The sequence below is a fragment of the Marmota flaviventris genome, chromosome 12 (assembly GCF_047511675.1).
Source record: "Marmota flaviventris isolate mMarFla1 chromosome 12, mMarFla1.hap1, whole genome shotgun sequence".
NCBI lineage: Eukaryota > Metazoa > Chordata > Mammalia > Rodentia > Sciuridae > Marmota > Marmota flaviventris.
In genome coordinates, this window is record NC_092509.1 from 83,445,400 (window position 1) to 83,469,210 (window position 23,811).

Consider the following 23,811-nt stretch of genomic DNA (forward strand, 5'->3'; position numbering starts at 1 on the left):
TCAACTTAGGCCAAGCAGAAAATGCAAAAATATATTTGATGGATATCTTTGAGACATTAGTTCACAATGAAACGACGTGCCTATGTTCTGTGTATAAAATAAAAATCACAATAGTATTATTTGAGAAAAAGTGGTTGACATCAAAAAGTTTAACAGTTATTTAGCAGTGATTAAGTCTTGGCCCTGGAGCCAGGCCACTTGGTTCTAACTATACAGATTTAGAGAAGTCACTTAGCACCTTTGATTCTTCATCGTGAAATGGAGAAAATGGTACCTAGTTGCTAAGGTTGTTGTGAGAATGAAGTAAGTTAAAAATGGAAAGTTAATGAATATAGAACTGTGCTAATACCTAATAAGTGCTCAGTAAATACTGGCTATTATGATAAGTGGTCTTTTATTAGCATTAAACCTGAGAAACACATAGATTCCTACTATATGAAACACACAATAAAAGCAAAAATATTAATTAAATGTATATATTATTTATATACTTATTAAACCTACAGTTAATCTTAGATGACATATTATTACTGGGAATAAATTCTAATAAAGGAAAAGTGATCTATATTTTTTTTTAAAGAGAGAGTGAGAGAGGGGGAGAGAGAGAGAGAGAGAGAATTTTAATATTTATTTTTTTTTTAGTTATCGGCAGACACAACATCTTTGTTTTTGTATGTGGTGCTGAGGATCGAACCCGGGCCGCACGCATGCCAGGCTAGCGCGCTACCGCTTGAGCCACAACCCCAGCCCCTAGTGATCTATATTTTATAGAAAAGTTTCAATGAATGCATAAACTGCCAAAGAAAAAACTATAAAACTTTATAATATTATATAGGTAGGGCTGTATTCATCTAAATTAGTAGACATTTTTATAGTATTAGCAGCAAAGAATCTCTCACACAGTATCCAAAAATGATAAAAGAACAAAACTATGCCTAGTATATAGGTCACCTGATCCTAATTAAATTATGAGTCTTTTGTGCAATAATACCGAAATTCCTATTGATGAAATTTCATTTATTTAAAGCATCAGGAAATCTGCTCTTACTTTTTTGTGTTTTGCAAGTAGTCAATTCTCCAATATTACTTCTAAAGTGTACTCATTAAAGGAACTGTGAAAAACTTGATATACTGACAAATTGCACCCTCCAGTGGAAAAAAGTGTTTATCCATAAAAATATAGTGTTTGCATATTGCAGCTTTGGTAGATTCAAATGCGTTTCTACCCCCAAATTTTTAAATGTACTATATTTTATGACTTGAATGAATATATATCTATCTCTATTTTTCATTATACTTCCTAGGTCACTAGGAAGTTGCTCTGAGTTTCAGATTCTATTATGTTAATAGGATATTAAATGTTGGAAAAGTAAAAGAAATATTTAGGAAGAAAATAAAAGATGAAATCGCACCATATGCACATGCATATATTGATTATTTTCTAACCAAATATCCTCAAGTATGTTTTTAGTATAAAATATTTTAGATATATAATACTTCTTTGTGTTGAACATACTGAGTTTCTATATTAACAAATTTTATTTATATTCCTATGAGCAAAGACTTTGGTTGGAAGGATCTTCAGCTGGTCAATATTAGAAAATGATTTCTTTTTAATTTTTTTTTATTATTTCTTACATACATCACAATAAAGGAGTGCATTACATTCATAATTTTTGTGTTACAATTCTTAATACATCTTTATACCAGAATTTATTAAATCTCTGTTTGTATATACTCAGCACTAAAAAATAATAAGATCGTGGCATTTGCAGGGAAATGGATGGCATTAGAGAAGATTATACTAAGTGAAGTTAGCCAATCCCCCCAAAACAAATGCCGAATGTTTTCTCTGATTTAAGGGGGGTGACTCAAAGTGGGGTAGGGAGGGAGAGCATGGGTAGAAGATGATTTTTTAATTGGCTAAGTAAAAAATGAACCCCACACGTTTTCTCATAAACTGAAAAAGGAAGGAAAAGACTAAGAAAAATACTTTCCCTCTGGAGAAGTGCTAGGTGCTTAGATACCAGTAATTATCTTCCCTTCCCTTCTGCAATTGTATGATAATAAAAACAGTCTCATAATGCTTTTAATTTTTTTAAAACTAGAGTCTTAATGACAATGGGAATTGAATATGGCCTGCAAGAAATATGAAGCACATCCCCTGCAGCTGCCTGTAATCAAGAAATGTCTTTATTTTTAAAAAATCATCAGGTAAATGTTTCATATTCTACTTCAAAATACAGTATATGTGATTCTTTTCAGTGTAAAAACATAAATTAATGGTTAAATGATTGTTTTTCAAAAAGAGCTGTAACCTTGAGCACATCTGTTTGTCATGCTACTCTGAGAAGTCTAAAAGCTGATAGTAGTAGAAAGTGATGAACGTAGATGGACTTGACTTTAAAACTGACCTCACTCCACAATATTCTGTGCTAATTCCAAAGCCATCAACACCATTCTCCACCTTCTGTTTCTGGTGAGTGACTGCCATGCTATCAGACTCAGGCACAGATGGAAACTAAGTTCCTTTTCTTCTGGTCCAGATATTCCTCCCTTTTGGCTTTTCTCTCTCTATTGCAATATGGCCTCTGAAATTCTCTTCTGTTTTCCTAAGTTGAACTCTACTGTAGCCGTCACTTCACACATCTTATGCACCAGCTATCTAGTTTTTATCCTTAATGTCTCCTTAGAGGACTTCTAGGTTTCTTCTTCCTGGAGAATTGTGCTAAGAAATACATCCTTCTCCCTAAGTTACCTCTTTGCAAACATTTGCTGTCCTTGACAAATTGACCTAAATCTTCTTCTCAAGAGAGAGCAAACATAATATTTACCTTTGTTTCCTAAAGTTCTTAGAGCCGGAACCTAATTCAGATCCTCTTCCTGCTGCCCTCTTCTTTGGTCCTGTCTCTTCTGGGAAACCCTGTCTGGAACCAGCCTGCTAGGCACTCAGCTGCGGAGAGGGCCTGCTCTCACTCTCTGGAATGCTTTCTCCACCCTAACTCAAGGTTTTTATGTTGCTGGTCTTGTGCTGTATTTCAACTTTTTTCCAAGTTCTCTAATTTACTTTAACTCTTTTATGATCTTTTTACTGATTTTACTTAGTTCTGTTTGTCTTTTAGACATGTAATACTCCCACTTCCTGAACTATTGTCTTATTGGTTTGACTTTTTAACCTGTTAAAAGGGATTAAATCATGCTATTTTTTTCTTTTCTTTATCCATTTTAGTTCATCATTTTTCTTTTCTTTCTCTCCATGCTAAATAGAAGGTTAGGTCCACAAAGAAAGAAAGAACAGAGAACAAAGAACAACATCTCATGTCTTGTGGAGGAAACATATTAATTTAAAAGTACTTAAAATTCAAGTCTGGAGCATATGAATGAATTATTATCCTAATTAAACAAAGTCAAAGCTTCCCTAAAGAAAAGATGAACTGAGGTCTTATAAAGAATGAAAATAACGGAAGAGACTAAGTACCATGGAAAGATGAGGGACAGCAGACTAGCAAGCTGATTTGCAAGAAGTAAAGGCCATTGAAACCCAAAGAAAAGAACATATACTATGACAGAGCCAAGTGGGGTTTGGATCATTTAAGTTTTGTTATGTATCTTAAAACCAAAAAGAAGTGATTCAGATATTTTGGCAGAAGTGACATGAGATTAGCATTTGAAATCTTACTCCTCTACCAGCTGGCTCTGTGACATGACCTTTGGGCAAGTTTATCAACTTCTCTTAGCCTTATCTGAAAGGCAATAACCATTACATTTGCAGTAGTATAAGAAGTTGTAATGATAATGATGGGTCAAGCTTTATGGAGCATGTACCTTGCCCCAGTCTCCGTTTTTCTTCGGCGTTGTGCTTTTTCTCTTTTGATCCTCCTCGAAGTAGTTACTATTACTATCATTCCTGTTTTTCAAATAAGGAATATGAGAAACAGAAATCAAGTGAAACAAACAAAACAACTAGTTAATGGTAGATTTCCTACTTCCCTTTTGTAAAGATTACAACAATTGATAAAATTGAAGCGGTTATCATAAACACCATAGTAAGTATTTGACAAAATTGGTCATGGTATTAGAAGTTCTGTAATTACTGTTTATTGTGTTGGAAATGATGAGTTTAGATTTTCTAAGACCCTATCCAAGGTTGAATTCTGATCAGATCAGTGTCAATTTCTTTCTTTCTTTCTTTTCTTTTTATTTTTTCCTTTCTTTTCTTTTTTTTTAGCCAGTTTTGTCATACAAACTGCTTATACTTATTTTTAAAAGCATTGTTATTTTTTTTCAGTGGCCATGGAAAATCTGCAGGCACTTTCAGCTCTCTAGGACTCCCTTAGTACTTTTTAACTATATGGGCTTTAACTCTTTACTGTCTGTACTCCAACTAACCCACGCTCCTCTCCATATCAAGAACTTACACTGGGCTTTCTGCAAATGTAAATATGTTGTCTTAACTATCTTCTCCACCAAATACTCCAACTTCCTCCTGGTAAGGTGGCCTTCCTTAGGGTATATGACTTCTCCTATAGTTGCTCTGATGGTATTTCCTATCACATCTTTCTCCCCTCGTTTTCCAATATCCAATCCATCATTCCTTCAAATGAGTGTAAAAAAAATAGCTCCTTTCAAGTCCATGTGTCTGTCTGTACCACATCCTGCCCTTGTAGTCCCTGCCATTCCTAACATTGCATTATCCATATCCAAGAGACTTTTACTACCACATATTTGGCCCACACAAAATCCTTGTCTCTCAGGGCTGTGATTCCAACTTCACTGACTCTACATTCACTTCATTCTACTGGAGCTGTGCAGTGAAGCAGAGGTTATCAAGTAGGGTATGAGGCCTGAAATCGGTTGTTTGGTTCAGGAAATTTAAAAAATATAGTTGATCTGACAGGTCTTCAGTCACCACAAATCCAAACTTTATATATAGAGAATCTCTATGTAAGTCTATATAGAGGGCATTTTCTGCCCTAAGTATAAAAATATGTTCCAGTCATCAGTCACTACCTGAGGGTATATTCCCCTATACAAATTACTCTCTTGAGGTTTCTACTGTATAAGATAGAATCAGAAAACCCTTTCTTACTGGTCAGTAGAGTACTCCCTAAGACAAATTTTAGCTTTTGCAGTCATTGTGTTTTCATGGTATGATGAGAGATCTTATTGCTTGCCTAGCATACATGACATCATCTGACACTGAAGACAAGTCTAGAACAGCCTGCATAACTACGACATTGTCTGACACCTTATCCTTATGGTACTTTTCAAAATTTTTTATTTTTCCCATTATTAAAACATGTGTTTATAATAGAAGAACTGAAAATATTTTTTGAAAATTGAAGAAAATAAAATTTTACATCTCTCCACTACGTAGAAAGAAACTATTAAATTTTTTATGTAGTGTTTTCCAGTCTTTACTCAGCTCAATTCTTTTCTGCAAATCTAAACATAAATATGAACAAAAACTACTCTTTTATTCACATATATATGTACATGTGAATCAAAGAATAGTTTTATTCACATATACATATATATTTCTAGGAATGTATCTCAGTGGTAATGTGCTGCTTGCCTAACTTGCAAGAGGCCCTGGGTTTACTCCCCAGTATCACACATGAAGAAAAAGTCCTTTTTTCACATAAAAATGACTTCATAAGCATTTCAAATGTTATTGCAATCTCTTTGGACATATATTTTGAGATAAAATTCACAAATTATAAAGTTCTGCATTTTCAACCATGTAATTCAGTGAATTTCAGCATGCTTTCAATGTTAAATCAATGTTCATATTTTGAAAATTCCTTATAATTCCTTATAAACAGAATTATACCATGTGTGGTCATGTATGTGTGTCTTACTTCATTCTGTCATACTTAGCATAATGGTTAAGGTTTATCCATATTGTAGCGTGTACCAATGCTTTATTCCTTTTTATTGAATAAAAATATTGGTTTTTTGGAAAGCAATTAAAGGAATAAAAATGTTTTATGGAGCAATATTCAAGGGAATGGATATATCAAATTTTGCTTATCAGTTCATCAACAGTGGGCATTTGGGTTGTTTCCACTTTTTGACTATTATGAATAATGCTGCTTCATTTGTGGACAAGTCTTCATGTGAACATGTGTGTTTAATTGTTTTGGAATATTTGTACAAGTGGAATTTGCTGGGTGTTGTGGTAACTTATGTTTAACTTTTGAAGCAACTAACAGTTTTCCAAATGGCTATGCCATTTAACTTTCCCACCACCAATGTAATGTATGAGGACTAAATTTCAGATAAAAGAGGAGCTCAATATCAGCAAGAAACAGTACACTTTTGACTTCTCAGTAATGTTAAAGAAATATTTCCTATTTTCTGCTATTTAAAGTTTGTGTTTTATTACAGTACTTCTATGTCTTCAACATTTACATGGAAAACTTTGATCCCTTTGGAATTTATTTTGATGAATTGACAAGTTTGTAGAAGAAATTACTTTTATTTCTGATACCAACATTTTCTCCATTCCCATTTATTTAAAAGTCCCTCTTTTGCCACAGATTTAAAATTTTATGTTTCTATGTTGTAAATTTGTCTGTGATTTTGGATTCATTTCTAGATTTTTCTATTTCTCTATTCTCTTTCATTGTATGCTTCTGTTCTTGTGTCTATGTGACACTTCTTTTTTTAAAAAAATGGTTTTACTTATTTAGGCCTCTCGTACACTACTCCACATGCATTTAATAATTTGATCAGTTATGACGTGTATATTTTGGTGAAAACATCACACAATAAAAGTCATGAAAAAACATTTTCTTGTGCCCTTCTTTTGTGCCCCCATTCCTCACCAAGCAACTGATATGTTTTCTGTCATTATACCTTGGAGTGTCTCGAATTTTGATCATATGTAAATATACTCATTTTGTCTTTTGCTCAGCATAGTTATTTTGAGACACATTTATTTGTTGCCTTTAATCATTAGTGTTTTTTATTGATGAGAATTTTGTTATATAAACATTCACTTGACATCCATTTATCTGTCTTTGGACGTTTGAGTTGCTTCCAGTTTTTGACTATTATAACAACTGTATGAACGTTTATATGTAAAGCTGTGTGTATATTTGCTGTTATATCCTTTGGGTGGGATGGAACAACTGATGTTCTTGGAACATCAGTTACTAGACTATTACCCAAAGTGCTTGTACCATTTTATATTTCCACAAGAGGTGCATGAGGTTTTTTTGTTTTTGTTTTTGGTTTTTTTTTTTTTGGCTCATCCATGTCCTCATCAACACTTTGTATTGTGACTATATAATTTTAGGCAATCTTATATATAAAGGAAAATATAGAGATATGTACTTTGTAAATATATATAAATGAAATGCCTAAATTTTCATTGAACATTGGTCTAGATGCGGCTCTCAAGTTATGGTTTACATATAGTCAACAGGCAAATTAGACTTGAGTAGATTACTCTCTAGTCAAGTGGTGAACTCATCCTATATTTGAACGCCTCCAGAGCAAAGTCTGAGGTTGTCCAAAGAAGCATTTCTCCCTGAGATTTAATCTTAGAAAGCTTGCCTGAGTTTTCAGCCAGGAGAATTCAGACTCAAAACTAGAATCTCATCTCTTGCTGAATTTACAGCCTATGGAGCCTATCTTATGATTTTGAATTTACTATCCCCCACAATCATGTGAGTCTATTCCTTTAAATAAATCATTCTCTCTTTATAAAAAAAACAGCTGTATCATATTGTGATTAATTTCCATCTCCATTAAGATGCAAATTAAAAATTAAAAAAAAATCTTTCCATATGCTAGTTTAGTCCTTTTCCATGAAATGTCTGCACAAATATTTTGCCTACTTTATATAAATGTATATATAAAATATTTATACAATGTACATTCGTGCACATCTCTCTGTATAGTTCATCTTATTAATGTGAATTCCTTTTATATTCTAGCTATAAGTTCTCTGCCAGATGGATATTTATCAAATGTTTTCTCCCAGTCTGTGGATTTTCTTATTATCTTTTGAAAAGAATATTAATGAAGTCCAGCTTATTTGTTTTTAATTTATTCTTGTTGTATTTAAATAGATTTGGAGACAACTTTACAACAGTGATTTTTACAGTATGTAAATATAGCATATTCTATGGTCTGAATGCCCCCTTCCCCCCAATTCATGTGCTGAAATTTCATTCCCATTGTAGTGGTATTAAGATGGGGCCTGAGAATGGAACCACCATTTAACCCAGCTATCCCACTCCTTGGTTTATACCCAAGGGACTTAAAAATCGGCATAGTATAGTGATACAACCACGTCAATGTTTATAGCAGCTCAATTCACATTAGCTAGACTATGCAACCAGCCTAGGTGTCCCTCAATAAATGAATGGATAAAGAAAATGTGATATATATACTCAATGGAATATTACTCAGCTTTAAAGAAGAGTAAAGTTATGGAATTTTCTAGTAAATGGTTGGATTTGGGAATATCATACTAAGCGAAATAAGTCAATCCCACAAAATCAAAGGCCGAATGTTTTCTCTAATATGTGGATGCTAATTCACAATAAAGCGGGGGGCACTAGGGAAGAATGTGTTACCTTAGATTAGGTAGAGGGAAGTGATGGGAGGGGAGGGGATGTGAGGATAGGAAAGACAGTAGAATGAAACAGACAGACATTATTACTGTATGTATATATGTGACTACATGACCAATGTGATTCTACAACATGTACACTCAGAAAAATGAGAAATTATATCCCATCTATGTATGATATATCAAAGTGCATGAATGCATTTTACTGTCATGTATAACTAAAACAAATTTAAAAATTAAAAAATGATATAGTGAATAAAATTATAAATCAGATGGTATAAATGATAAAGTTGAAATTCTAAAAAAAAAAAAAAAAAAGATGGAGCCTGAAGCAAAGTACTTAGGCCCATTTTTGTCCTTCTACTTGAGAACAGTGTTCTCCCCTTTTCTGTCATGTGAGGATGTAAGAAAAAAGCCCTTACCAGACAGTAAGGGCCAGTGCCTTGACCTTGGCTTTCCAGGCTGCAGAACTACAACAAATTTCTATTGTTTATAAATTACCCAGTCAGTGGTATTTTATTATAGCAGAACAAGGTACTAAGGATATTTCTTCAGTTTTTTAGGTTATTTCTCTGAGGTGTGTTTTAAAAATGTTGGTCAGAAAACAATTATTCTTAATGTATCAAATTTAGCCCATGGCTTGCTTTGTTATGGTTTCTGAGATAAAAATAATTAAAAAAATATTTTTAGTTGTAGATGTTCACAATACCTTTATTTATTTTTTTATGTGTTGCTAGGAATCGCACCCAGTGCCTCATACATGCTAGGCAAATACATTACCACTGAGCCACAACTCCAGCCCAAGATAAAAATAATTTTTACATTTTTAGAGGCTTGTGAAAATTCAGAAAAAAGTGGGAGAAAAACTAAATATTTTATAGCTGGTCTCTGACAGTAAATAGTTTGCCAGTCCTATTGTAAAGAATTGTGTATGGACATTAAATATAATTTGTTAAATTCATTTCCAGGTATTTCATATTTGTGATGCTATTAAAAACATTTTTATAAGAAGTTTATTGAAAATATCACATTCTTGGTACAAGGTAATTGTGTTATGGATTTTCAATTGAATAAATGAAGGAAAACATTTTCATTATCAGAAATAAACTTCTGAATCAGTTTATTAAAGGATAAAATGACAGATCAGCAAAAGGAAGACATTCTTTCAAATTTTAGTATGTGAAGATTCCCTTTTTCTTGACCTCCTGCCTCTGGTCTCTCCCCACACTCTTGACAAAAACTTCTGGCACCTGAAGGATGTGGATCTCCTGGCATTGTTTTTAATTTTTCTTTCTTCTTCTTCTTTTTTTTTTTTTTTTTTTCATTGCTGATGGATTAGTTAGGATTTTCCAGGAAAACAGAAGCAAGAGGATGAAGAGATATAATAACCTATTTGAAGGAACTGATTCACACATGATTGTGGGAGATAGAAAATTTAAAATCATAGGACAGGCCCCACAGGCTGGAAGTTCACGGAGATGAGATTTCAGTCTTGAGTCTGAATTCTCCTAGGCTGAAAACCCAGACAAGGTTTCTAAGTTGAATTCTTAGGGAAAATGGCTTCTTTGGCAAACCTGAATTTGCTCTTGAAGGCTTCAACTGGTATTACTAGAGGGTCATCTACTCCAGTGTACAGAATTGCCTGTTAACCACCATCTAAAATATAACTTCGTAACACCACCTAAAGGGTGTTTGACCAAAGCTTAGGCATTTCCTCACATCCTCTATGTAGGAGACTCCTCCACCTGTTCTTCCACAGAGAGGGTAGCCTTTTCAGCTCTATACTTGATGGGTAGATAGGGGCTAAGAATTGGGACCCCCATTTCATTTGGTCTTGGTCTTTTGTCTTGCCTTACGTCTGCACAATCTCAAGGTCTGGGACTATACTAATCAAAAAGTGACCCTCAGACCAGCAATACCAGCCCACCTGGGGTTTTATTAAAAATGCAGAAATCCGTCAGAGCAAAGTTGTCCTTTGGGATTTTCCCCTTTTGACTTCCTTTCTTTTCCAACCAGCTGTACACTTACATGTGCCCTTTTCTGTGTACAGGGGGAAAAAAAGTTTTTTAAAAATCGCAATCTTAGGAGTAACTGCATTTAAGTCTTGCCATTTAAATCAGAAAAACAACCAAGGGAAGTCAATCTCGGTTTGTTAGGCGTTTGCCAGAATGTGTGCTGGGACCGGCTTCCGGCGGTCGCCCTTTGGTTGGTTGCAAACTATTAAACACACCAGTGAGAATAAAATACGTCGGTACTATTGCGCCTCTGCCAATTTCTTCCCAAGTCCCTATCAAACCTCCCGTCTTCCGTTCCCCTGCCGCAGCAAAGCTTCGAGGATTCAATCACGGGTGGCCACCCAGCCACCAAGAAAACCCGGAGTAACGGATCTGGGGAGTAACCAGTGTTCCCAAAGCGGCAGAAGAACCGACCGAGCATGCGTAAGGAAGGGTGCGCGCGCGTGCGCATTGGTTCGCGCAGGGGCGCGCGCCGTCGCTCTGGGCGGCTTGGAGGCTGCGCGCGCGGTTGACGTGTTCGGTGGTTTGGAGGCGGCGAGACTCCGGGAGGGGAAGGAGCAGCGGGGAGGGGGGGTGAGGGGGGTGGCTGAACCCGGAAGTGGGTAGGCGCTGGAGCGAGCGCGCCCAGAGTGGAGTCAGCGGCTAGAGCCAGCGGGGGAGCCCTGGGTTCCCGGTAATGAATCTGTGGGGCGTTTGCCTAGGGATACTGGGTGGGAAGGGTAACGGGTTTCTGGTAGGCGAGCGCATTCTCCACCTGGCCCGGGCCTTGAAAGGCTCTTTTGCTTATTTTAGTCGTCCCTGTGTTTGACCCCACTCTTCTTGCTCTGAGCCCCTTCTGGGGCCGTCTCCTGCCGGGTGGTTTTGGGAGAGGGACGCTTTAGGTCTCTGAATAGCTGTGCCTTGCCCCGCATAGAAAAGCATGCTAATGGAAAGACTCGGATTTCGTGGCTGCGACGGCCTTATTGTCACTATTTCAGCGCCCCCAAAACATGACTGCAGCCCCCTTCAACCTCCGTCGTCAAGGATCTTAGAACTCTCCCGCTTCTGTCCAGTTATTTCCACCCTGTTCGTAAATCAGGCCTGGAAGGTGTGCTCTGGCTTCCTTTAAAAATTATTCTTTTGTTGGCTGTCTTTTCTAACCTGGCCCTCCTTGTTCTCCGCCCTAAAATCTTAGCCACGAATGAATGTGAGTGTGACTTGATGGTAACTTAGTTATAATTTAGGAGGGAGCTGACAAATGCCTGTGACTGATTTAAGGTTGCTTTGCCTGGAGTTATTTTACATGATTCTTACTTTTGCAGACCATGAAACCCTCAGGCACCCCTGTCCAGAAGCTGTTGTCCAAGACAATCTAGTTTTCCTTTATGAATCTCTTAAGACACTTATGAAGTTTCTTGTTCTGAAATTGCTGTACTGCAATGAAGAAAAGGAGAAAGGTTACTTCAAATCTTGACGAGAAGATCCATCTTGGTTATAAAGATTCTTCGGAAGGAAATGTTGCAGTGGAATGTGACCAAGTGACCTGTACTCACTCTACAGAGAGACCTACAACTGAAGCTCTGCACTGTTATCAGGAACTTCCTCCCGCTCCAGATCAGAGAAAGCTTTTGAGTTCTTTGCAGTATAATAAGAATTTGCTAAAGTATTTAAATGATGATAGACAGAAACAACCATCTTTCTGTGATTTACTTATCATAGTAGAAGGAAAAGAATTTAGTGCACATAAAGTAGTCGTTGCTGTTGGCAGTAGTTATTTTCATGCCTGTTTGAGCAAAAATCCAAGCACTGATGTTGTCACTCTGGATCACGTAACACATTCAGTTTTTCAGCATTTGCTTGAATTTCTTTACACATCAGAATTTTTTGTGTACAAATATGAAATACCTCTTGTTTTAGAGGCTGCAAAATTTTTGGACATTATAGATGCAGTAAAGCTGCTAAATAATGAAAATGTTGCCGCTTTTCAATCAGAGCTAACTGAAAAGTCATCACCAGAAGAAACACTAAATGAATTAACTGGAAGATTATCAAATAATCATCAGTGCAAATTCTGCAGTAGACATTTTTGTTACAAAAAGTCTTTAGAAAATCATTTGGCTAAAACTCATAGGTCCCTTTTGTTAGGGAAAAAACATGGGTTAAAAATGCTGGAGAGAAGTTTTTCTGCAAGAAGATCAAAAAGGAATCGGAAGTGCCCTGTTAAGTTTGATGACACCAGTGATGATGAACAAGAAAGTGGTGATGGGTCAGACAATTTGAATCAAGAAAGTTTTGATAAGGAAAAGTCAGATAAAAATGATTCTGAGGATCCTGGAAGTGAATATAATGCTGAAGAAGATGAACTAGAGGAGGAAATGTCAGATGAATACTCTGACATTGAAGAACAAAGTGAAAAAGATAATGATGCAGAAGAGGAACCTGAGGCTGGTGATTCTGTAGGAAGCATTCACGAGGGGTTAACTCCAGTAGTCATTCAGAACAGTAACAAAAAAATATTGCAATGTCCTAAATGTGATAAAACATTTGACCGAATAGGTAAGAAAACTTTTGTTTCTTATCACTTACTTTACATGGATATTTAAAGGTAATAATTGGAAACTGAAGTTTGAAAATAAAAAGTGCTTAAGTAGGGAAGATAATTTTCTTTTCACTGTGTACTTTATCCTATTATTTTAAATTTGTTGTGATTCAGGAATCATGTTAAGTATTTATATTACCCTTTATTTTTTCTTTGTCATGTCCTAATAGGTAATAGATTATTAGTTCATGTATTTAATATGAAAGACTCCAGAGAATCAATAATTATCATGAACAGCTTTGATTTATATTCCAGTTTTGAAGATGAGTGCTAACTTGAGTCATTACAGAAAATGTAATTGGATTATATTTAGTAATTTGTTTACTGTTTTCCCTTTGTACATGATAATAGTTGTAAATATAGACACCTTTCTAGTACTTTTTAGAATTAGAAATGTTTTAAATTAGACTATAGTGAAGAATAAAATTATACTGTAATTGAATAACTTTGGATAGATAATTTAGGAACTACCCTAGTTATTAATTCGAATTATTATAAAAATGAATAAATCAAAATTTTCCCTTTTAAAAGAGTATGTAGGAAATGTGGTCCATAACCTGAGGTTTTATGTCAGTGCATATTTAATTTTGAGATGTCAGATATTTGCTAGTAAAGCAATTTTTAAAGAAGTCATATAAACTATTTAATGCATACTCTTTAATTGTAGTAGTTAAGCTATTTACGTGTAAATTGAAGTTACGAAATTGTGAAATATATTCTACCACACATAATGATAAGAACATAATGAATTTAATCTGAGTTTGTTTAATATGTTCGCAGGTGTGTTATACTTTTGAATTATTATGTTACTGATATAGGTGGAAATTGGTTTTATAAGGTATTAATCATTTGCTATCAAAATATAGCTACAGCATACAGTAGGCATTAAAGTAGTAACTTTTTGCTTTTTATAATGCTTTTTGAATACATTATCTGTGAATCAGAGTACTTTTGATAATCCAGTTTGGCAATTATTTATTAATTTTTTTATTGTGAAGCTCTATGCCAACATGAATAAAATAACTTTTCAGTCATTCGGGAGAGCTCATTACAAGACACTTGTTAAAGTCAGGCTAGATATTTGCTGTTGAGAATTAACAAAGTTAAAAGAATGTATGTATTTAGGAAAGAACAGCTTTTGGGGGTTTATGTACCTGAGAACATTTCATCTTTCTAATGGATTCTGCATCTTTGACCTTTGTACCCTTAGCACATGCTTCCTGTATCTACTTTAATTGACCTAATTTCACTTGGAGATGAGTGAGCAAGGGTCAGTTAAAACATGCATTATAGATCCAGCGCATAGATCTTAAATTGTCCCATCCAACACACTAGGCCTGTGAGATACTTTCTTAGAGAGGGATTCTGGATTGCAATACAACTGGGAAACTATATAATAATCTGCATTAATTCTGCCAAATTCTATAAACATAAGCTATGGTAATGTCTGACTGCCTAGGTTTTTTTGAATTCAAGTCTTGGGTGATTTACTTAACCTGTCTATGCTTTATTCTCATAAAGTGAGACGATGCTAATATGATACTCATAGTACCTTCTTATTGGGGTTATAATGGGGATTAAATGCGATATTTCTAGGAAATCACTTAAACTGTTGTACAAAATGTATGTGTTCAAGGAATTCTGGCTGCTATTACATACTTACTGAGCCTCTAAACTACCAAACACAGATAAACCAATAGGAAATGATATATTCCCTGTCCTTAAGAATCTTAGAACGTGATGTGTACATGCAAAGAGACGATCATATGATAATAATTATTAAAAGATAATTTTATGAGGATAAATACAGAAGACTCAGGCAATCAGGAGTGGTTTCCAAAAGCGATGATATTTGAGCTAAGACTTAAGAAATAGGGAGAAATTTTGAAGGCAGAAGGATCAATGTGTAAAGGCATTAAGGGATGTTGATTCTGGAAATTGCTAAAGTTTGTCTGGTTTCAAGATGGGCAGGGGAGCCTAATAAAAGTGATAGAAGATGAGGACTGGCAAGTAAGTGGAGGTCAGATTTTGAATGCCTTGTATTTGAATGGCAGAGGAGTTTAGATTTTATCTGATGAAAACTGTGTGAAAAAAAACTTGATGAAGAAAATGACAATCTTTAGTAGTTTTGGAAAGATGCTGACTTCAGTTTGGAAAAGGAAAGACTGAATGAGAAAGTTTGGGAGACAAGAAGGAGCATGTTGCCATGATCTGGCACACGCCTGTAAGCCCAGCAGCTCAGGAGGCTGAGGCAGGAGAATCATGAGTTCAAAGCCAGCCTCAGCAAAAGCAGCTCAGTGAGACTCTGTCTCTAATTAAAATACAAAGTAGGGCTGGAAATGTAGCTCAGTGGTCAAGTGCCCCTCAATTCAATCCCAGTAACCAAAAAAAAAAAAAAGGAGCATGTAGCAGAGGACTAGAAGCATCAGTGCTTGGACTAGATGAGGGCCTTGGGAATGAAAAGTGGATGAGGGTAGAGCAGAGTGATTTACTGAATGTAGACAAAGTAGATTGGTGATGGATAGAATAAAAAGAATATGTAGAAGATGTATCCTAAGTGTGTTACCATAGCATCCCCAAAATAGTTCAAAGGCTACCTTCCAGTCATCCTTTTCATATCACACTTATTCCTTTCATGGAATTTATAAATGTTTGTTGTTATTTTAAGCATTTCATTCAATTGTGAATCTGAAGCTTATGCATTTTATTCTTGGCTAGTATCCTTTGTAATATATCCGGTCATTTTAAATTATGAGTTTTCAGTAAGCACTTGCTTTCTTTAAAACTAGGTTGAGAGGCTGGTGCCTCTCTTTACATTGAACTTGTAAGAAGCCAGTTAAGCTTTCTTATCAGCTTCTAACTTGGCTGCCTTGGAGTGGGTTTATGAGAGATGAAAAGCTCTGAAACCTGCTGGAACCATTAGCTCCACAGTATATAATTTAATAAATTGATTCCATTTCTTTGGATCTCTTATCTTTTCTGATATATTTAATAGTTGCTTGGAGTAAGACTGCTGATCCTGTTATATCATTCCTTAGGCTACCAGCTGTCCTTTTCTCAGGGGATTTTCATGCAAATAAGAGTCCTTTGACCTCTTCCCTTATACTAAAATCCTAGTGGGTAAAAAAGCAAAAATAGCAAGATGACATATGGGGTGCAAGAGAAAATCTGGATAATTTATCTTTCCTAGACAGAACTCAAAATTTTCCTTGGATTAAACTCACAGTATCTTCTAGAATTTAAAAATAAATGTTTTTTTAACACCCTCCCCCCTTTTTTAATTAATGTGACTTTATAGTCCATCCTGACAAAGATTACACTTGGTTCTTAAAGAAGAGTTATAACAATGGCTTAATTCTCTAATGCCAAGTATTTTAATTACATATTTTTTAGGATATGGTATATGAATAGATTCAAGGTACAATTTAATGTTTAACAATATTTTATATTATATATATGTATTACGTGTGTGTGTGTGTATATATATATATACATACGTGTGTGTATAATGAACTAATTTGGTGATGCGTCTCTTTGCAAAAACTGCATGCAGATTCTGACAGTGATAATTTTGCATGACCCATATTATGCAATAAATTCTGAACACCAGGACAGATTTGTTCCTTGAAGTGACACTATTTTTTAAGTTGAAACTTCACTAAATTTGAGTGAACATTTAGATTTTATACATTATTGTTGAATACCCCCCACACACACACACACACACATACATTCACCCCTAACAGTTGCTTTAAACATGAAATTTATTTGGAGACTTAACTTTTCCCCCATTAGCCTCTAAAGATAAACCTCCTCTGAATCCATCATTTTCTCAGGGTTTTCTCTCTTCTCTTATTCAGAAATTTGAATTCATTAAGCTATAATAGGTCCTGCAGTGATTATGTGCATAAACTTTGAATTAATAACTTAAGCATAGTGTTTTCACTATTGAGATTTTAATGTCATGATGAATTATTTAAGTTTCTATATTTTCATTGATCTTTTGTCTTTGCTGAATTTATTTAAAATATTTTCAAAAGATCATTAGATTTGTCTAATTTGGGCTATTTCAGTTTAATTTTCTATTTTCTTTTTCTTGCTTAAATCTTAAGTCTCCTGGTCTGTAGGAAAATGGAAGCTTTATAGTCAAAATAGTTTTTATTTTTAATTTGCCATTTTGAAAGTTTTAATATTTAGCTACATTAGGTTTAATTTTTTATTTGAAAACAAGAAAAAACTTCTTTAAATACAAAGGAAAATGCTACTAATCTAATATAGCATCTGTATTTTCATAGAAAATAAAGATTGGTGCAGTTCTTCATATGAAATTACTGTTCCTGTTCACTTGCTAATACAGACGAGATTTAAGCATTAGGAAGTTGATAAATTATCTTTCTGTTTTTTAAGAATCTGTACTAGACATGCACATTTAATCCCCATTTAAAAAATATTCCCCCAAAACACATCATTAATCATTTAAATATCAGATGTATATTCTTAATTTGTTTTACATACTTTCCCATGAGTTTGTATTTACATAATCTTAAAACTAAGGGCTGGAGATATAGCTCAGTTTGGTAGAATGCTTGTCTTGTATGCATAAGGCTCTGGGTTCAATCCCCAGCACCACAAAAACAAAACAAAAGAAAAAAAAACCTATCAGTTCAAAAAAAATGATATGTGAAAACTTTCATAATCAAATAAAACTTTTTTAAAATTCCATCTAGTGACTCCTGTCCTCGTCCAGCATTAGATCTGATCCCTTAAATACAGTAGGGGAAGTAGTGGAGATAGGATATTTATATGCATGTGTAGATGGGAGGGTATGCCCTAGAAGTGGCAGAGAGAAAACCGAGATACTAGATAGTGTTAGTAGTGGCAAGTGGAAAAAGCAAAGTCCTTTCAGTGATGTCAGATGAAACCCTAGTTTGATCTATTATTATAGCACATACTCAAATCTGTTATAATTATCTATAACAGATAATCATAATTACAGATTTATATTTGAGGTATACCTACTTGTCCATATTGTGACTAGCAATCCATATAATCCATATGATAATAATAAAAATAACAGATTGTTATAGTGCTTACTTTATACTAGAATGCTTTAAGTTTTATCTGTGTATTAATTCATTTTCTTACAGCCCCATGAAGTATTATTAACTTGGATACAAAAAGGTTAAATTTTTTCTGGCTTTCTTGAACACAGTAGGGGAAGTGGTAGATGTTGATTATTAATATACATGTATAAATGGGAGGGTATGTTTTAGCAAAATGGCTGAGAATTATTTAAATTTCTGAAATTGAGGATTTGGGTGTATATTTAACTTTTCTAAATCATGACGTTTTATTCCACTGTCAGATTTCATTCACAATGTAGCAAATGTGCTCAATTTAATTTTAATTTCTCTCTTTTGGTAGGGAAATACGAAAGCCACACTCGTGTACACACAGGTGAGAAGCCCTTTGAGTGTGATATTTGTCACCAGCGTTATTCGACAAAGTCTAACCTAACTGTTCACAGAAAGAAGCACAGTAATGAAACAGAATTTCATAAGAAGGAGCACAAGTGCCCTTATTGTAATAAACTTCATGCAAGCAAGAAGACTTTAGCCAAGCATGTTAAGAGGCAAGTATTATCTTGCTTCTATTATATACAATATGGTGCTTTCTAATGTAAGCATGTAGTAAATTAAAAATAGTCAACTAAAAATATCTATGAAAATGCTTATCTCCAATTCTTTCATTGCTTAATATTTTGCAGACTACAGATTAAGAAGGGCAAATATTAATTCATTCATGTTTTTTGTTTATGGTATTGAGATAAGTTTTTTTTGATGTTGAAACAGGAATATAGTCTGTAACAGGTTTTAAGGTAGAGCATTTGATTATGTTGTTTTCTGTTTTGGGGTTGGATAAGAATGTCTTCAGAAATATGTGGTTTTAGAATTATAAGAATTTGCTTTACATATTTAATGTGTGAAAGATTGTGAGAAAATATTTAATATTGTATTGCATATTAGCTCTAAAAAATAAATTTACTGAAATGTGGAGTAAAAAAATGTAATCAGTTACTTTGCAGGTTATTTATAAATGGCTAGGGTTCCTGAATATTTTTAAAATATGGCTAAATTTTTTTTTATTTCTGCATAAACTGAGGTTTAAGTATAACTTTGTTAAAAATCATGATGATAATCTATATTCTTACCAGAGATGCCTATCACTTTAAGAAAAAAATCAGTGCCTGATTCTTATAATTACAGTTAGTGGATTTATATGTTATATTGACTTAACTAGTATCATCTTTTCCTAATAATTTTTATTTTTCTTTGGTAGATTTCATCCTGAAAATGCACAAGAATTTATTTCCATCAAGAAGACTAAGAGTGAAAGTTGGAAATGTGATGTAAGGGTTTTTAATTTGTATTAGAAATACAAAGTAAATATAATGTTGCCTTTTGGGAAAGAAAGGTGATTAGGTTTTTTTGTTTGTTTGTTTTGCAGTGCTGGGGATCAAACCCAGGTCCTTTGGTGTGGGGGAGTTGCTCATGCTAGGCTAGATTTTAAAGCAACATAACTGAACTTATCTCACTTTTAGTATCTTTCTTTTTTGTAAAATTAGTCTAGTGGTTTTTATAAATTAATCCTGGTGAGTTAGTTTTGGATGGTAGATCTGATTAGAAATCCTAGTTTTTATTGATACTGAAATCACTATACCAGGTATTTACAGTTGGGTATATCATCTATGACATTATTTTTGCAGAGTTGAAGTGTTAGAGTTGCTTCCCCCCAACTCCCACCCATTTGTGGTTATCTGTTGCTGCATAATAAACCACCTTAAAAATTTAGTGTACTTAAAACAACTATTGTGTTGTATCTTACCTTTTTGTGGGATAGGAATCCAAATTTGGGGCAGAGCTTTGCTAGGTAATTCTTCTGTTTTACATGGTATCATTTGAAGTCATTCAGTTGTTTTTAGGTGATTGTTTTTAGGTGGTGATTGGACTGGTTTGGTTTGGGGCCATTTCCAAAGTGACTCAATCACCTGGTTGGCAGCTTGGTGTTTTCTGACAACTAGGATTTCAGCAGGAATGCACCAATAACCTAGAGTCTCCTCTTCTTTTTTATTAGACTACATCAACTTCTTTCTTGTATGGTATTTGGGTTCTAAGACTGATTATACTATGTGTTTTGAGAAGCCTAGTAAGAACTGCAAAGTTAGAGCCTAGCCTCAGAAGTCACATATCGTAACTTCCACAACAGAAATCATCATCCAACGAGTCCTACAGCCAGGGCAAATATAAGGGGAGGGGAATTAGATTTCATTTTTCAGTGGCAAGGAATTTGTAGGAAAATTTATTCTGTTACACTCCTGAAATATTTTTTGAGTATTTAGATGAATATGTTTAATATGTTGTATTGTTATTTTTTCTTCTTTATAACAAGGATTTAATTTATATACATAGCAAAATTCTCAGTATTCTCACCATTTCTTTGATTTCTGTTGCTAGAAATTGAATTTGTTATTCGAATCTACATAAGATGATGTCTTCCCCTAAGTTTATCTTCTGTGGCTATAAAATGATGATATTGAAATTATGTCTACTTCATAGGATTATTGTGAAAATTAAATATATTTTGTGAATTAGCCTTGTGCTTTATGTTACATTGTTGTTTCATATATTTTTTCTATTTCTGATATATGTTACATTTCTTTAAGAGTTGTGTTTCTTTCTGATCACTTCAAGAGAAAAATTTTGAAATTATTTTTCTGTGATTTCTTATTCATTTTTCAAATCAAATATATGGCAGCATTGATAAAACCTTTTTATTCCCGATACATAAATTGTTTAAACTATATATTGAAATTAAGAATTAAAATATATGTTGAATTAAGAAATTACTGTCTAGAATTAAGTAAAATTATTTTATAGCTCTATTAAACATATAAGGAGTTGAAACTCAGTTAGCTTTATAGATGATACAAAATCATTCCTTGGAGTAATTCCTCCAAAGTTTTTTTCCTTCACATAATTTGATTGTACTTTTGGTAAGTTTTCTGTTTGTAGAAATGTCTTACTTGAATATATATATATATTTTTTTTTTCTCATTATGACCTTGTATTTTAGTTTTTAATTAAGGTTTCCTTGCACTTTATATACATTCATTTAGATTTGTAAGAAATCTTTTACAAGAAGGCCACATTTGGAAGAACATATGATTTTACATTCTCAAGATAAACCTTTTAAGTGTACCTATTGTGAAGAACATTTTAAATCAAGGTTTGCACGGTTGAAGCATCAGGAAAAGTTCCATCTGGGTAAGGAAGTTAAGTTTTTTTAAAGCACCCATGGCAATTATTGATTATTATTACATCATGTTGGAGGGGACTATTGAAGTACTCTTTTTTCTTCTGAAAGTGCCTATTTTTTAAAAGTAATTATTTCCCATTATGCCCCCTGCCACCACATATGCATAACATCCCCGTTATTATCATTGCCCAACAAAATAGTACATTTGTGTAATTTATGAACATCCAAGTTTTGGTAGTTATGAAAAAAGTTGCTATGAATATTTGTGTGCAAATTTTTGTGTGGACATAAGTTTTCAATTCTTTTGGGTAAATCCCTAGCAGCATAAGTACTGTATTGAATGGTAAGATTATACTTGGTTTGTAAGGAACCACCATCATCTCTCTTCCCAAGTGGCTGTGTCGTTGTACATTTCCACTAGCCATGAAAGAATTCCTGTTGCTTCACATCCTTGGTATCTGTTAGTCAGCTTTTCATTGTTGTGACAAATTATCTGGGGGAAAAAAAAAGACCCAAAGAAGGAAAGTGTTATTTCGGCTTACGGTTTCAGAGGTTTTAGCCCATTTTCAGCTGGCTCCATTGTTTTAGGCCTGTGGTGAGGCAGTACATGATGGTGGAAGGGCATGGTAGAGCAAAGCTGCTCACCTCATATTGATTGGGAAGCAGAGAGAGGAAGGGACCGGGGACAAGATATATCCTTCCAGGGCATACCCCCAGTGACGTGTTTCCCCCAGTGAGGGACCACCTATAGTTTCCACCACCTTCCCAAAATGCCATCAAATTAGGAATCCTTTCATGGGCTCATCCACTGAATCATGATCGATCATATTCCAAAACCCCAATGCTAAACACTGCTGTACTGGGACCAAGCTTTCAATACGTGAGCCTCTGGAGGACTTTCTAAATGGTAACTATAACAACAGAATTTAGTATTGTCAGTATTCTGAATTATGGCCATTGTAATAGGTGTTTAGTGGTATCTCATTATTTTAATTTATGTTCCTAATTACCTATGATGTAAAGCATCTTTTTATGTTTATTTGCTATTTGTGCATACCTTTGGTGTGATGGATGTCTACTAGATCTTTGGCCTGATTTTTAAAAAAAAATTTTTTTTAAGTTGTAGATGAACACAATACCTTTAATTTATTTATTTTTATGTGGTGCCTTATATGTGCTGGGTAAGCACTCTACCACTGAGTCACATCTCTGGCCCTTTGGCCCAGTTTTTGATTGGGTCCTTTATTTTATTTATTGTTGAGTTTTGAGAGATCTTTGTATATTTTGGATAATATATATAGTCCTTTATGAAATATTTCTTTTAAAGTATTTCCTCCCAATCTGTGGCTTGTCTTCATTATCTTAACAGTATCTGTCACAGAAGAAATTTTTTATTTTAATAAATCCAGCTTATCAATACCTTGGTGGATTTGCCTTTGGTGTCATGTCTAAAAGCCATTGTCAAACCCACAGTCATCTAGGTTTTTGCCACTATGTCTTAGAATTTTTATAGTTTTACATTTTACATTTAGGTCTGTGATTCATTTCAAGTTCATGTTTGCAAAGACTCTAAGGCTTATGTTTAGACTAATTTAAAAAAAAATTTTGCATATGGTAACCAGTTTTCTCAGTTGTGTAGCATTCATTTATTTGTCATATAAGTTGATCATATTTATGTGACTCTGGGCTCTATTATGTTCTGTTTGTGTAATTGTCTTTTCATCTGCCAATACCATACTCCCTTGACTTTATAGTTAAGTCTTGAAGTAAGTTTTCTAACTTTGTTCTTCTCCTTCAATATGGTGTTGGCTATTCTGGATTTTTTTCCCCCTAGATACATAAACACGAGAATTTGTTGATACTTAAAGAATAATTTGCTGGGTTTTGATTGGGATTGCATTAATTCTTGGGTCAAATTGTGAAGAACTGGCATCCTCACAATATCAAGTCTTCCTGTCGCTGATTATGGACTATATCTCCATTTATTTAGTTCTTTGATTTTTTACATCATAAATCATGTAGATGTCTACTCATTCTGTTAGATTTTTTACCTGTTTCATTTGGGGAGACTGTTGAATCACTATTAGTGAACTTTGGATATTAAATTAATGAAAGAAAGTTATACTTATTTGGAGGAGTACTGTATATGCTGCAGTTCCCACACATTAGTAAATGTGATGGTTTTTATTTTGGTAGCAAATGTGTTCAAGGTCATAAACAATTTTGTGGGGTTTTTTGTACCATGGATTGTACCCAGCCACTGAGCCACATCCCTAGCCCTTTTTATTTTTATTTTGAAACAGGATCTCATTAAG

The 23,811-nt window shown here is 34.2% G+C and overlaps 1 protein-coding gene across 1 annotated transcript in view; it reads left to right on the forward strand.

The window, feature by feature from the left end:
• Positions 1–11,202: 11,202 nt before the first annotated feature.
• The window catches only part of Zbtb41 (zinc finger and BTB domain containing 41), a 46,183-nt gene continuing 33,574 nt past the window's right edge, over positions 11,203–23,811 (forward strand). The window contains exons 1-5 of the mRNA XM_027945678.2: positions 11,203–11,275; positions 11,904–13,137; positions 18,605–18,812; positions 19,520–19,589; positions 21,357–21,504. Coding sequence (XP_027801479.1) covers positions 12,021–13,137; positions 18,605–18,812; positions 19,520–19,589; positions 21,357–21,504 — 1,543 coding nt within the window. The 5' untranslated portion in view covers positions 11,203–11,275; positions 11,904–12,020. The remainder of the gene's footprint in view (positions 11,276–11,903; positions 13,138–18,604; positions 18,813–19,519; positions 19,590–21,356; positions 21,505–23,811) is intronic.